Here is a 16,614-nt window from a genome sequence, read left to right as displayed (position 1 = left end):
GATATACTTCTCATCAACTTGACGCTAAGGATGTATATAGATTAGATTGGTTTAGGTTTTTCAATTATCTAATGAATTTTATTAGATATTTGAATGTATAATAAATTTCAATCAATAGACGTCACATCTTTCAGTCTCACATTTTTAAATTATCTTTCTCCTAGTAAAATCTTCATAGCACAAAATATATAACTCGTGCTCTAAATATACCTTTAATTCTAGCAGGATACAACTATATTATAAGATTAATTACTATTACATGACTAAACACTACATAAAAATATACAATTGTTGTACATTTCACTGTCCAAACCAATATAAAACTCCTACACATTTTTATTGTTTAAATCAGTGTAAAAATTTGAAGTAGATATCCAGCACTAGTCATTCCAAGCGTTAAATTAGTGTTTTTTTTAAAAAAATTATTAGCATTAATATTGATTTTGTTATGGTTTGAACTTTATTTGTGTCATTTACATTTATAAGCTACAAAACTTATCACACCATTAGAAAAGTCTGAGTTCAAATTGGAAATAATACCTGAAAAGACAAAAACGATGAAAAAGCTTAAGAAATATTTATAAGTTATATTACAATAAATATTTTATTTTTAAGTATAATATATGTATAAAACTTGTATACATGTATATCAGGATGGTTTGTTTTCGGTTTGAATTTTTCAATCTTTAAATCAAACAAAATTAATTGTGATTGGGTTTTAATCAATACCAAATCATAGTCATTTTTTCTCTTTCGATTTGACTCGAATTATTGATTTTTTCTTTTTTGTACACCTCTAGTTGAAATATTTTTTCTCTGACTACTTCTCTCCAACTTTTTTAATTTTGTTGAAGCTCTTGTTTCCAACTCGTATTGATACACTTTGTCAACAACACCTAGATTGGAATTTGAAGTCATTGAAAGTATCCAGGGTGTTGAGAAATCTACTCAAATACACCTTACTTATTTCAAATAGAAAAAGTGATATAGGATCACCTTATATAAGTCCTTTAGCAACATCAATTGTGGCTTAGTGCTATCACTATTGAACACTATGATGTAATTAGGGGTGAAAATTGGGCAGATTGAGTTAAATTTGAGCAGGTCAAAATAGGTCAAGATAACTAACAGGTTAAGACCCAATTCAATTTATTTGGATCAAAACGGGTTAGGTAACGGATAAATGACGGGTCATAACCCAATTCGTCCAATTTTTACTAAGTTTTCTTTTGTCATTTCTTAAGCTTTAGTACAAAATAAAATTTTCTTTTCGTTATTATAAATGTATGTATAACATATAAAAAAAAATTAATAATATTTTACCAAGATTTCTCAAATTAATTCAATTTGGGTTACATATCGATCCAACTTTTAATGGGTTGAAATGGATTGTATTGATATGAGTTGAGCTAACAAATGAGTGAGTCAATAACCAACCCAAACCTAAATGGTTGGATCGAATTGGACGTATTTAATTGAGCTGCATATAACTAATAAACCTTGTAGGAAAATTAAGGTCATTCAACGACGTTACATAATCCTTTTGTAGATGAATCTTTAATCATACATGTAGATGATTTGTGTTTCTTGGTGTATGACTTCACCAACACTTCATAAACAACATGCAAACTCAAGGGTAGATGATAAAAAAAGTAGAGAAACGAATAAGTGATGAAAATGGGAAAACAATATTATCCATGATAGTTTTATATTGACTTCCAGATTAATAATTTGTACATATTCGATAGATTTAAAAAAAATATAAGATTTGAATAAAAGCCACTAGGTTCGGAGAAATTCACAGGTAATACTCTAGCTCCCCTATGCAAGGAATGAACTTGCTTTTTTAATCATTCGGAAACAAAAATGAAGAGAAAATTCGTTGTTTTCGCTCCGAGTTGAGAGTACTGAGCCTTGCAAAGCACATACAACTAATTAGAGTTGATTTTGTAGGTTGCAGTATATAATCGTATATATAATGTATAGTTACGTATTTACGTTTTAGAGATGCATATACATTTATTGAAATTGTTTGTACCGTATTTTATACAATGCATCAGTCCATCTTTCTCAATGAGCTGATTTTTTTTTCAATCTCCATCAGTTCCAATCCAATCTTAACGTTTTGAGTCTTTAATTATAATATATTCACCCAAAACAATTTACATTTAGGGCAAATCAAGTTTTAAAATCTTTGCTAAACACTGAATAGACAAAGAACTATTTACTTGACTATACAATAAAACAACTCTAGCATGAAAACCATTTCCACAATCCCTTCCATACCACTAAACCATCAATCAATTTTGTTAAGGATTCACAAAATAATATATATATATATATATCATAATTCAAATGTAGGGTCTTGAATCAATAGTTATGGTTAGTCTCGAGTCAGGTGTTGAGGTCAATTTTTGGGTCGATCATTGGGGTAGTGTCTAAATTTAATTGTCAAGGTTCAATTCTTTTCTGTGTAACTTTTTAAAGTTTGTATAAACGTGTATTTTTTAGATTTTGTATAATATAATTTATATAATGTAATTTGTATAATATATTTTGTATAATTGTTTAAAGTTTATATGTTTATGTTTGTATCAATTGAGTTTTATTATATTTATATGATCCAGACTTTATATTACTCAATTATACAAAAACACGTGAATTATATAAATGTACCTGCAAATTATACAAACGAGATGTATATTATACAAATTATTGTCCTCTCTCACTCTCCTCTCTCCGCCCTCTCTCAATCTCGCTCGTCTCTCTCTTCCTCTCCCAATCTCGCTCGCCAGTCTCCTCCCTCTCTCAATCTCTTTAGCAAGAATATACCAATACATATGTATTATATATAATTATCTAACAGATGTACATATACAATTTACCTCTCTCCAACTCTTTTCCCTCTCTCTCTCGCCTCTCTCCTCCCTCTTCCAGTCTCGCTCGCCTCTCTATTCCCTATAACATGTAGCTACGAATCGCAATTAGAAAACTATAACTATGAAGCGTGATTAGGCTATTTTAAAGTGGATATATGCGAAAGTTCCTCTATTACACAAAAGGAAAAACTAGGGAAAATAGCAAACTACATTATATATTAAATTAATAGAGTAAAAATGTTGCTTCTAGTAGCAATGGTAAAAAAACCCTACAAAAGAAATCTCAATTACCAACAAAAAAAATTTATTGACAAATTGATCAAATCGATTGGCAAATTGAGTTATCAAGTTGAACCCGAGATCTCTTAATTAAGAATAAAGAGTGCTTACCACTCCATCACAATCCTTGATGGTAATAAATTTTAAATACGTTAGTATGATTATTTATTTTTCTAATAATTTTTTCTAATTGATTGTTAGTTTGTTGGTAATATATCATTCAGGTTTAATGTTAGGTCAGTAATTGATTGACAATATGTTCAAAATATTATTAACTAAATGATTATTCAATAGTAAAATATTTATTAATTTATTGCATTTAAAAATTTAAAAGCACAAATATAAATCCAAAAATATTAATATCAACTTTAGAAATTATATTTGAATGACACAATGCAAAATCTATGACAACAAGCTAAGTTAATCTCAATATAACACATATTATTATATCAAAAAATTTAATATGAGCACGTTTATCAAAGTATTGACCAAATATAACTGTTGGTCAAATCTTAAAAGTTAAAACGCCTAAAAATACAAAATGAAAATGGAAGCCTCAAAACCTGAATCAACCATCCTATTAGATATAAAAATGACCTTCCAAAAGCTTATCGCGTTGACAAATTTCTCATCAGAGCACGTTCATAAAAAATGTTAATCAAAGTTAAATTTTGGCCAAAAGTTAAAAGTTAAAACGCCTAAGGTATAAACTTAATATGAAAACCTCAAAATCCAAACCAACCTTCCTATACGATTAAAAGTGACATTCCAAAGCTAATTGCGCTGACGAAATTTAAATTTGAGCACATTTCTCAAAAAAATTGACCAAATTAAAATTTTAGCCAAAACGCTTAATGATACAAACTAAAAATAAAAGTCTCAAAACTCGAATCACCCATCCTATGAGATCAAAACTGAACTTGTATGGTTAAACACGGTGATAAAATTTCAATTCGAGCACGATTATCAAAAATATGATGAAAGTGAAATTTTGGTCAAAACTTAAAAGTTCAAATGTCTAACGACACAAACTAAAAACGAAAGTCTCAAAACCCAAACCCCCTATCTTAGTACATAGATGACCTTCTGAATCTAACTGCACTGACAAAATTTCAATATGAAAATATTTATCAAATATATTGACCGAACCTAAATTTTCGCCAAAATTTAGTTGTTAAAACACCTAATGACACATACTAAAAATGAAAGCCTTAATATCATAATCAACCATTGTACTAGATAAAAAATAACCTTTGGAGTTAATTATGCTAACGGAATTCTTATTTGAGCATGTTCACAATTTTGACCAAAGTCAGATTTTGGCCAAAACATAAGATTTAAAACACCTAACGGCGCACAAAAAAGGGAAAGCCTTAAAATTTGAACCAACCTTCCTGTTAGATAAAAAATAACCTTTCAAAACTATTGACACTGACATAATTTTAATTTGAGCACGTTTACAAAAAATATTAACCAAAGGCAAGTTTTGAATAAAATTTAAAAGTTAAAACGCCTTACGACACGGTGATTTACAAAAAAATTAACTTTAATCGATATGTTTAACAACTATTCAAGTATAAGTTAATAATTAATAGTTTACCAATAAATTTTATCACATTTGGTAATAGTTACTATTCAACTAAACATTCATATGTAATATTACCAACTAATAATTAATACGTTGGTAAATTTTACCAATGAATTAATCATCGGTTGGTATATTTCCAACTATTTTAATGATGTTACTAATTTACTAACTACATTCTTTATTCTTCGGCAAAATTTTCAACTAATTAGATATTGATTGGAAAGTTTACCAACAAATTACATTTCGTTACTAATTTACCAACATATTTATATTTGATTGGTAAATTTAGCTACACAATCCAGTCGCTGATAAATGTTTGGTAGTAATTCGTTGATAATATGTTATTAATTTATATAAACAATTTTTTGTCATATTTACCAACCGATATATACATTATTGGTAATATTACCGACAAAAGGTGTACATTAGTAATATTTCAGTTGGTAATCTATTGATGGAATCTTGCTAAATTTGATGCCATTTTTTCGATTGTATTTACCAACTAAAATACTTAGTTAGTATGATTGTGGTTGGTAATCTGTTGGAATTTCATTGTTCAGTTTTAAAATATAAGTCAGTTAGAAATATGTTGATAAGAAAATTATCATGAAGAAATTGCGGTGCGTACATATACTTTTCAAATGTATATATTGTGGATTACATATAAGCTTGTTGCTTCTATTGTATTAGATATTGTTGGCACTTGAGATCTCCTTTATACATCTATACAACAAGACTTTATATTGTTTGACCTATCAATTATTTGATTATTGTATTCCATGTATGGTAGACAATTATTTGTATTCATATTAATGTTGCCTAATTTGAAAAAGGGGAAGTTATTATAATTTATAATACTTTTCAAATTACTATATTGTGGAATACTTATACACATTGGATATGTCTATTGTATTGGGGATTATTGTCATCTGTATTTGAATATTAAGAAGTACTTAAAATGTGAATAGTTAATGTAACTGGTAGTTAATGTACAATTAGTTTCATTTTTTTTTAATAATGCACAAGTATCCCCTCAATCTATATCCGAAATTTCAGAGACACATTTATATTATATTAAGATCCTATTACCTCTGAACTTATTTTATTAATAATTTTTTACCAATTTTCGGTCTATGTGACACTATCTTATGGATTCAATGTTGGTTGATTTTTTCAAGCTAATGCCACGTAGGCTGAAAAGGAGTAGAAAATTACTTATAAAATAAGTGCATGGAATAATAGGACCTCAGTATAGTATAAGTATGTCTCCGGATTTCGGCCATAGATTGAGGGAATAATTGTGATTTTTTTTTTTTTTTGTAAATATTTGAATACTTGGATATTTTTCAAACTTGGATACTTTATATTTTGTGTCACTGCCACTTTTATTTGACTATGGTGTTTGGAACGTTGATTAGCAAATCTAAGTAGTATTTATTGTATATGTAGTGTCATTGCATTTTCTGTATGCAAGGAATTAGACTTTATGTTTTAGATTTGTATTTGACTATTACCAACTTCTTAAAATGATGAGTAGTTTTTGAGTAGTAATTAATAGAGAAAAGATATAAAGATACCATTAAATTTGTCCTGTATTTGCATTAAGACACCTTAATTTTTAGAGTGTCCTATCACCCCACAGAACTATTTAATTTCTTTGTAAATGGACCATTTTGACCCATTTCCTAATCTGAGTTGTTACCACGCACATGAGGTGCGTCATGCATTATTTTTACTGCCATAGACCAATTTAAAGGTGCCATGTGTCATTATTTTTCTTTATTATTAATTATTTTATCAATTTGTCATCTTTTCCAAATTTAAACCCAAAATAATCATTGTTAGCCCTAATTTTTCAATTTCATAGTTTTTTTCATAGAAAAATCAACATTGATACTCTTTGTTTGACCACTTCATCATCTTCTCTAAGAAAATAAGACACCACTATTGGCGAGGAACTTCTGGATCAATGAAGAATGTGATTTTCTTGTTCAATAAATTCAAAGTAAACACTTCCAAACTATGAATGCTCCTGTCTAAGCATCACAACTGGCTATAATGACTGAGAAAAAGATTGTCTGCCACAAGTTGGCCAATGGAACATGATGAACAAGAAAATGGTTAATGGAGAAAGTGTTACACATAGGTTTTGTTCTGAGTTAGCATAATTGTGTGAGTTATTTAGGTCTGAGTTTTGCTACCAAAAGGGTTGCAACTAATAGCAATCCCACATTCAAAATTTTGTTGTCACCTAACTCCATAGCTGAATTAAAAAAAAATTCGAATGAAGAAAAATTAACGAAAATTTCTTGAAGGTGCAAGCCAAATAGAGAAGAAAAGAAATGGAGAAGATGACTTCTCTTTAAAGAATAGGATCGGGTCGGGTCGGGTTGAATAGATCATAGTGAGTTGAGCAACACGCACCACTACATAGACGAGAAAATGGGTCAAAATGGCCCATTTACAAAGAAATAAATTAGTTCTGTGGGGTAATAGGACACTTTAAAAGTTAAGGTGTCTTTATGCAAATACGGAACAACTTTGATGGTGTCTGTATGTCTTTTCTCTAATTAATATAATATAAGTTAACGTAAATTGTATTTTCTGTATGTAAGCAATCGAATTTTATGAGTTAGATTGCCCGTTTGAATCCCCGCACATGCAGATATATGCAAATCATAACATAATTAATGATTTGAAGGTGAAGCTTACACCGATCCAATTCAATCGATTCAAGGATACATGTTTTGGAATGTATATCCGAATGCACTAGTGCGGAACACAAGCACAAATCTTACCATATTCATTAATAACCTTTTGCAATTCATCGGTAATCATATCCAAAGAATTTCAAAAAAAATAATTACAATTAGGACAATCATGTTGTCTTACATCGATTGATTCTCCCCTTGCCATAAAGCAGACATTTGTTGTTTGGTATGATCATCATTTTTATGGTAGTCATTATTCTTGTAGTCTTGTTGGGGCCTATGTCTTCTTTGCCTCTCCATTTTATAAGAGTCATTCCCTTACATTAATCAACCTCTTCCTCAATTTCAAAAGTTCCACAAGTAACAGTTACAATTTTCTTTTTGTCATCTTTGTTGTATCTATTAATATGATTCTTTTCTCAAAATTTAATCGTAGGTCATCTTTTGCAGATCTTCATCTTCAAGAATAGAATCTTGGTTTCCCCGGGCTTCTGAAAGACTTTCGATGAGCTTTTTGATTTGTAATCTATTTGAGTATATCATTCTCAGAGATTTCATATCGCAAATAATTTTGCTAAATCGAGAGAAGAAATTCTGTATATTATCCTTGACTTCCATTTTGAACAATACATATTCATTTACTAATGAACTGATTGGAACTTCTTTTACTTTATTGGTTTCTTCGTAGATGACTTCGAGCTTGTCTCACATTTTTTTCTAGTTTCATGTATGAATATTTTGTCATATTTTGCTTCATTAACTACATAATATAACAGACTTATAGCTCTAACATTAGTTTGGTTTACCTCTTAATATACCTTTGTGTTGAATGCCTTGAATCGGACCCGCTACAAACAGAAAGGACGGGACGTAGCTGTAATTCTGTTTTTGCCTCTCCATAATAAAACTGCTCCCTCTCTTCCCGTGGACGTAGCCAATTTATTGGTGAACCACGTAAATCTGTTGTTTTGTTTTTCGCGTTTTATATTTTCTCGTATTATCTCAAATTCCGCACAACACTTTGTAATGTCGAAAGATTTTGGATCAAAAGGTTTGTCAACAACTTCCTTCCAATGAGTTTGAGAATGAGCTTTGGTCCCTTTTTAATAACTATCCATGCTTGGAGGTAGTTTGAAGTAAGAAAATCATGATTTAGTCTTTCGAGTAGTACTAGTGTTTGACCATTAAAGTAAGGAGGACGGTTTGAAGAATGTCTGTCTTGAATAAAAGCACTAGGAACTTTGATAATTTTTCATAGATATTTACTCGTGTGAATTAAACACTCAATTAGTGAGACTTGCTCAGATACCAATTGAAAGTTAAGAAAGGGGTGAATTAAAATTATAGTAATCGGCTGACATTTGTGAGTAGTCGACACCTGCTACAAATTAGATTTATAGAATATAAATAAGCAAAAAAATAGAAATTGAATTAATACACAATATTTTATATTTGTTCGGATCACCGGTATGATCCTTAGATCAGTCCCTTTGGGTTTTCAAAGGTTTCAATTGAAGTTGTGTGCTTCGAACAACAAAAGTAGATTTGTCTTTATATACGGTATTATATGATTGTTTTTGACATAAACCAGCGTATAGGCTGGGAAAATCTCATTCCTCCATTGATGGAGGTTGAGTCATTAGCAGTAACAAACAAAGAAGAAGAAGAAGTTTCTTTAGAATCGTTTTGCTTGCATTAACCAATGTAATGTGTAAGTATATATACACAACAATGAACAACAATCCAACAGAATTAACAAACTAACAAAATGTGGAAAATGTGACTTCTAACTAACTTTAACTAACTACAACCAACTATAACTAACTAGCTAATTAGTAACTAACTAACTACTTAAGCTAATTAACTAACTAGGCAAGTTTTATCAGTTTTAGCTTTAACATGAAACCCAATGGAGTTTCCTTCAATAAATTGATCTTTGAGTGAAAATTTCATAACAAATGAAGGTCTATTTTTGATAAATAAATGGAAGTATGTTGTACATATATTAACAATTTTCTTGTTTGAAGAATCATCAGTAAATTAAGAAAACGCTAAGTGAATAAAGTTTTATCTTAATTTGATATAACTATAAAAAAAATAAAATTAGAAGACTACATATAAATTGAAAGCTATAGAAAAAAAATCATATACATGACATAAATGATAGATACAAACCTCATTGTATTTCTTACTTTTTTGAATTTTTAACCAAACTAAGCCATTATATAAAACAATTTACCAAAGTAATACATTTTTCTAAAATTTTACAAAATTAGTATAAACGTATTTCACGGTAACGTTTTAGGATATATTTTATTTTTTTAAAACTAACAGCATTAGGTTGATATACGTTACTGTAAGTAACGTTTTACTCCTAAAACGTTATTTTCAGTAACTTTTTACTCCTAAAGAGTAAAATGTTACTGTGAGTAACGTATATCAATCTGACGCCATCAACTTTTAAAAAATAAAATATATCCTAAAATGTTACTGTAGAATACATTTATACTAGTTTTGTAAAATTTTAGAAAAAACATATTATTTTGGTGAATGACTTTATGTAATGGCTTAGTTTGGTCAAAACCTCTATTTTTTATCAAAATTTAATGGAAAAAATCTTGTGAGCTAGGGAGAAGGACAGAAGAGAGAGAAGTGGGGTGATGAATGTGGGATGCATGGGAGGTTGACGAGAGACACTGAGTTGATTAGGATGAAGATGTGAATTGTGGATACAGAATCTGTTTAGATATTTAATTGTCTTAATCAAGGATAGTTTTTAGGAAATGATGTATCCGCAATGTATCTAGCTTAAAATATAATATAAAATTCTTAATTAGTGGGAATATCTGTAATTATTTAGAATTATAGATAATGTTAGTATATATAATATAAATATATATGTCTAATAAGATAGTTTAAACTATTTTTATGGGTCGGATCATTGAAATGGTTGAAGCGGATATCTTTTTTTTTTCTTAAAAACTTGATTTTAAATAAGAACTTGTCAACAAAAATTTAATTAAAAAATCAAGTGGAATTGTAGGTGAAATACTAGTAATTAAATGATTTTTTTGATTACAAAATAAAGTTGACTGGCTTTTAAGAAAATTTACTCATAATTAAGTGAACATTTGAGATATTTTTTTGAATTTTTTTTAAAAAAATTTAATTAAACTTTACGGTCAAATACATATTTAATCATTGTAATTAAAAATTTACATCAACTAAATAACTATTAATGTTTCATCACATTCATCATGCCTTGTTCAAAATTTAATTAATTATATGTTAGGAAGAAACAAAATAACATTATGCCTTATTCAAAATTTAATTAATTATATGATAGGACGAAATAAAAGAGAGAGAATCAAAATACAATTAGGATAAACGTGACTTCACCTCCTATATAAACATGATGAATGTCCCCTAGTTACAACACTAATTAACTAGCTAGAGAAGAAAAAAAATAATAATTAAGTCCCTTTGAGATAATATGGAAATAGTTTGGCTATTTTCACCTCTCACTATTTCCCTATTATTGTTCCTAGTCTTCAAACTTGTGTCATTGACACTTAACAAACATAACCTTCCACCAAGTCCAGCACTTAAGTTTCCAATTATAGGACATCTCTATATTTTGAAACAACATATACATCGTACCCTTGAAAATCTATCTGAAAAACATGGTCCAATTTTCTCTCTTCAATTAGGTAAACGTCTCGTCGTGGTTGTGTCATCTCCATCCTCAGTGAAGGAATGTTTCACTAAGAATGATGTTGCTCTTGCTGATCGTCCTCCTTTAATGATCGGAGGATACAACTGCACAACTATCATCGATTCGTGTTATGGTGATCATTGGCGTAACCTTAGACGTATTTGTGCACTTGAAATACTCTCCGTTACTAGTCTAAACAAGTCAAAAAACATTAGACAATTTGAAGTGAAGTTTCTTTTAAACAACTTGTTTCAATATTGTAATGATTTTGGTACAATTTTTGAACTCAAGTCAAAATTTACTGAATTGTCGTTTAATGTTATTATGAGAATGGTATCGGGAGATGGATTTTTCGATCAAGATAAAGGTAAGGCTGCGTATTTTCGTGAACTTATAGATGAGTTTTTTAGCAACGGAGGTGCATCAAATGTTGATGATTTTTTGCCTGTGCCATTTGGTTGGATTTATAAGTTTATTAAAAAGAATGCGTTGACGCAACTTGGCAAAAAATTGGATGAGTTCTTGCAAGATTTAATTGATGAGTACCGTGGTGTGGAGAACCAAAATACTATGATCGATAATTTGCTTTCTTTGCAAGAATCGCAACCAGATTACTATACTGACGATATCATCAAAGGAATTATATTGGTAAGCTTTCAATACTCATGCATCCCCTATATATGTGTACCTTTTAATTATTGTTTGTTGGAAAGAAAAAAAAAAGGCCATTTGATTTGATTTTTCGATTAAAAATATATATAACGATAATTCGATCATTAAAAAGTTGTAGATATAATATTCATGGTATGTAACGCAGGTCATTGTGATTGGTGGAACAGACACAACAGCTGTGACTATAGAATGGGCAATGACACATTTGCTTAACCATCCGGAAGTGTTGAACAAAGTAAAAATTGAAATAGACAATCATGTTGGATATGATCGTTTAGTGAATGAGTCTGATTTACCCAATTTGAAATATCTTCAAAGTATTATTTCGGAGACATTTCGATTATCTCCGGCTGCACCAATGCTAATTCCTCATCAATCAGCTGATGACACCAAAATAGGTGGTTTCGACGTTCCACGTGGGACAATCCTATTGGTGAATGCTTGGGCTGTTCATAGGGATCCGTTTGTCTGGGCTGACGATCCGGGAAGTTTTAGACCAGAGAGATTCGAAGGTATCGATGTGAAACCGTGGGAGTTGCTTCCCTTTGGGATGGGCAGGAGGATATGCCCAGGTGCTGGACTTGCTCAACGTGTGATTGCTTTAACTGTTGGGAGTTTGGTTCAGTGTTTTGAGTGGGAAATGGCTAGCAAAGACAGTGATATAGCTGAAGGGAGTGGTTTTACTCTTGCTAAAGCTGAGCCACTAGCTGCAAAGTGCAAGGCACGTGATATTGCTTATGCACTACTTTAATTTTCCAACATCTTGTTTGGTTGGTTGTTATTTATCATTTCATAAAGTATCGTTTAAGTTGGGTGTGTGGAGTGAGGTCCAGGACAGATCTTCTCTATGTTGGTTTTTATTTATCGTTTCACAAAGTATGGTTTAAGTTGGTGTGTGGAGTGGGGACAAATCTTTTCTATGTTGATCAAACTATAAAATATCAATAGTTAACTTATATACTTCTGGTTTTTCTCATTATATTTAACTTATAATTTCTACATGATGATTGAAAAATTAGGACTTCACTAAAGCTTACAAAAAAAAGGGATAACAATTGACAAACACCCAAATGAAATCAATCCCCTCAGCAATGATCTATACATGCTCTATTTCGTAGAAGAAGAATTTCCTTACATGTATAAATAGGATGTTTTGAAATTCTGTCTTTCTAAGTGTTGTGACCAAAAAAGATGAAAACGAAAATCTAACAATAAAGAACATCAAGTTTAACGTGAAAAAACCCTTTCAACCGAAGGTAACCACCACGGGATCGACAAGATCCAAATTGCTTCACTATACCAATAACAGGGTTATACATATTTTTCTAATGGCTACACAACAAGTGTCAAAAGAGAACAAAAAATAGCTACACCAACAAAAGATAAATAGAAAGAAACACCACCCAAATCCAACTTCTGTTCGGAACCTAAAACAGGTTTTTTCTGACCTTTGAAATCCGATCTCCACCGTTCAAATTAACCACCAAGATGTCAGGAACACTTAATCCAAATTTCAGCCCGATCCAACGGTTAATTAATTAGGACACACGATCTTAAGGTTATTGGTCGGAGAAAAAGACTTCAGCAAAAGAACCCTTTTTCTTCTCTCTTTTCTCTTATTGAAAACTCTCTCAAAAAACCTCTGTTATGTTCTAGTGTCTTTCAAAGACAATACCAATGAGCAATTGATTATTCTCTCAAGATCATCCTCTATTTATAGAGTTTGTGTTTTTTCTTACAAAGTCAAAACCTACTACAAATAGGATTACAATTCTAATCCTTTTTCTAAGGGAATTGGAAAACCAGATAAAGAGAATAATTCCAATACTTTTTCAAGTAGGATTAGGCCATGAGCCTTTGGATGGAACATGAGCAATAGTCCAACAAACTCCCCCTCCATCCAAGGGGCCAAATGGACTTCAAGCAGAGAAACTCTTGACAGGCTTCCTGCCTGCCACACTTCTACAAAACTCATGCTTGTCTACGATGAGTTCTTTCCACTTATCTCTATGAGTATCTAACATGACTTCATCATAACCTTCAGGTTCTCCCATGTTAGTCAATAGAATATACTCATCATGTGAATAACGTGTTGAGCTTCGCTTCTCTCTAGTAGATCTTCTACAAGAGGTTTCTGGAGCATTCGAAGTGGTCATCTCACCATGAGTTGGTTGATTATCAATCACAACATCATAAGTAGGAACATTTATATGTTCTACACTCTGATCATTATCTGGATCATTATCTTGGGTTCATTCATGTGCAGAAGATGTATCAATAATAGGAATTGGATCAACATCAACTAAGCTTTCATCAGTCTGAGAATCTAGTTTCTCAGTCTTGTCAATATCTTCGATAGTTTGATCTTCAAAGATCACAACATTACGACTTCTAATGAGCTTCTTATCAATTGGATCATAAAAGCGATATCCAAAATCATCTTGACCAAAACTAATAAAGATGCACTACTTAGTTTTAACATCCAATTTTGACCTATCATTTTTTGGAACATGCACACAAGTTTTACACCCAAACACTTTCAAATGATCATAAGAAACATCCTTATTAAACCAAACTTTATTTGGAACATCACCATCCAAAGCAACAGCAGGAGACAAATTGATAACATAAGCAACGGTGTTAAATGCTTCAGCCCAAAAAGAATTTGGAAGTTTAGCCTCTGAAAGCACGCATCTAACTCTCTCAACCAATGTTTTGTTCATCCTTTCTGCTAGATCATATAATTGAGGAGTCTTTGGAGGAGTCTTCTGATGACGAATTCCTTGCGATTTGTAGTAGTTATCAAAGGGACCAATATACTCACCACCATTATCAGTGCAAATACATTTTAATTTCTTTCCTGTTTGTCTCTCATATAAGGCTTGAAACTGTCTAAACACATCAAGCACTTGATCTTTGGATTTTAAAGGATATACCCAAATTTTGCGAGAATGATCATCAATAAAAGTAGCAAATTAAAGTGCACCACCTTTTGATTTCACTTTAAAAGGACCATACAAATCTGAGTGTACTAACTCCAGTAGCTCAGACTTTCTGTGAAAAGAAACTATTTTTTGTTTCCCTGCTAAGCAATGAATACATTTTTTCACCTTTGCTTGTTTCATACCAGCAAGCAAATTCTTCTTAGCCAAACAGGTGATCCTCCTCCCGCTCATATGACTAAGCCTCTTGTGCCACAATTCTGATAAAGTCTCGCTCTCCAACAAATTAATAGAGTCACCAAGAATCGATCCTTTAGTCACGTATAAATTTGATTGTTTTCTTTTTCAAGCTAAAATCAATGATCCTTTGGTGATCTTCCATTGGCAATTGAACAAGTCATTATGATAGCCATCATCATCTAGTTGTCGTACAGAGATCGAATTTAAGGGAATGTCTGGAGCATGCTTGATATTCTCAAGGACAACATTGAACTAGTATTGGTTTTCAAACAAACAGTGTCAACACCAAACACCTTAACCTCAGCAGTATTACCCATCTTTAACACCTCAAAGTTAACAGAAGTATAAGATAAAAAGAAGTCTTTTCTTGGTGTGACATGTGATATGACTCCAGAATCTACTATCCAACTTGTATCTTGAAATACAAAATTGATGACGTCTTTATCACAAGCGAAGAGAAGGCCATCTTGGACAACAACAACAACATTATTTTCATTGGTTTCTTCCTTCTTCCCTTCTTTAAGATCTTACTTCAATTATTTGCAAAATCTTTTAATATGTCATTTCTTTCCACAATGATAACATATAATATTTGGATTCTTGAATTTTGACTTGCTTCTGTTTTTACCTCTACTCCTCGGATCTCTTGTATTGTGTCTCCCTCGATCTTCTGTATATAGAACATCTGAATGTTATGATGTGTCTTGAGATTTTCTTCTAACTTGTTCATTCAACACACTACTCTTTGCATATTCCATAGTCACCTTTCCACCAGTGGTAGAACTTGTTAAAGAAACACAAAGAGTTTACCAAGAATCCAGTAGAGTATTAAGAAGCCAGAGTCCTTGTATTTCATCATCAAAATTAACACTCATTCCTGATAATTGATCAAGAATACCCTGAAAGTTATTTATGTGATCAAGATTAGGACTGCCCTCCTCGTATTTAAAGGTCATCAATTGTTTTTGTAAGAACAACTCGTTATTGCCAGTTTTTAAAGCGTAAAGCGTCTCCAACTTTTCTCTCAATTTTCTAGCATGTGTCTCATTCACAATATGGTTGCGAAACATTATCTTCAACCCATTGTCTTATATATCCACATACTTATTGGTGCTCAAATTCTCAATTTTCATCGGTCACAGTCTCGGGTTTATGAGCAGAAAAAATGGGAAGATGCATCTTCTTCATGAACAATAGATCTTTCATCTTGTTTTTCCATATGTTGTAGTTTTTTCCGTTTAGACATATCATCTTGCTCATATTCCCCTTTGTATAGATAACCTTAGCTCTGATACCAGTTGTTGTGACGAAAAAAATAAAACGAAAATCTAACAATAAAGAACACCAACTTTAATGTGGAAAAACCCTTCCAATCGAAGGTAACCACCACGGGATCGACAAGATCTGAATTGCTTCATTATACCAATAAGAAGGTTACAAATATTTTCCTAATGGAGACACAACAAGTGCCAAAAGAGAACAAACAATAGCTACACCAACAAAAGATAAATAGAAAGAAAAACTACCCAAACCAAACTTCTATTCGAGACCTAAAACAGGATCTTTTGGACCTTTGGATCTGATCTCC

The 16,614-nt window shown here is 31.2% G+C and overlaps 1 protein-coding gene across 1 annotated transcript; it reads left to right on the top strand.

Annotated features, from left to right (window-relative positions):
• Positions 1-10,914: 10,914 nt before the first annotated feature.
• On the top strand, positions 10,915-12,804 carry LOC101265100 (cytochrome P450 81Q32-like). Its single transcript, XM_004233900.4, has 2 exons — positions 10,915-11,820; positions 11,990-12,804. The coding sequence occupies exons 1-2, from the start codon at positions 10,951-10,953 to the stop codon at positions 12,593-12,595; spliced, it is 1,476 nt and encodes a 491-aa protein (XP_004233948.1). The 5' UTR covers positions 10,915-10,950; the 3' UTR covers positions 12,596-12,804.
• Positions 12,805-16,614: the final 3,810 nt, after the last annotated feature.

The sequence above is a fragment of the Solanum lycopersicum genome, chromosome 2, assembly GCF_036512215.1.
Source record: "Solanum lycopersicum chromosome 2, SLM_r2.1".
NCBI lineage: Eukaryota > Viridiplantae > Streptophyta > Magnoliopsida > Solanales > Solanaceae > Solanum > Solanum lycopersicum.
Note: the sequence above shows the minus strand (reverse complement) of the source record. Positions and strands in the feature narration are given on the sequence as shown.

Coding starts and splice junctions, on each gene's coding strand:
- LOC101265100 (XM_004233900.4), top strand. CDS start 10,951: ATGGAAATAGTTTGGCTATTTTCACCTCTCACTATTTCCCTATTATTG. Junction 11,821..11,989: donor TCATCAAAGGAATTATATTG/GTAAGCTTTCAA, acceptor TATGTAACGCAG/GTCATTGTGATTGGTGGAAC.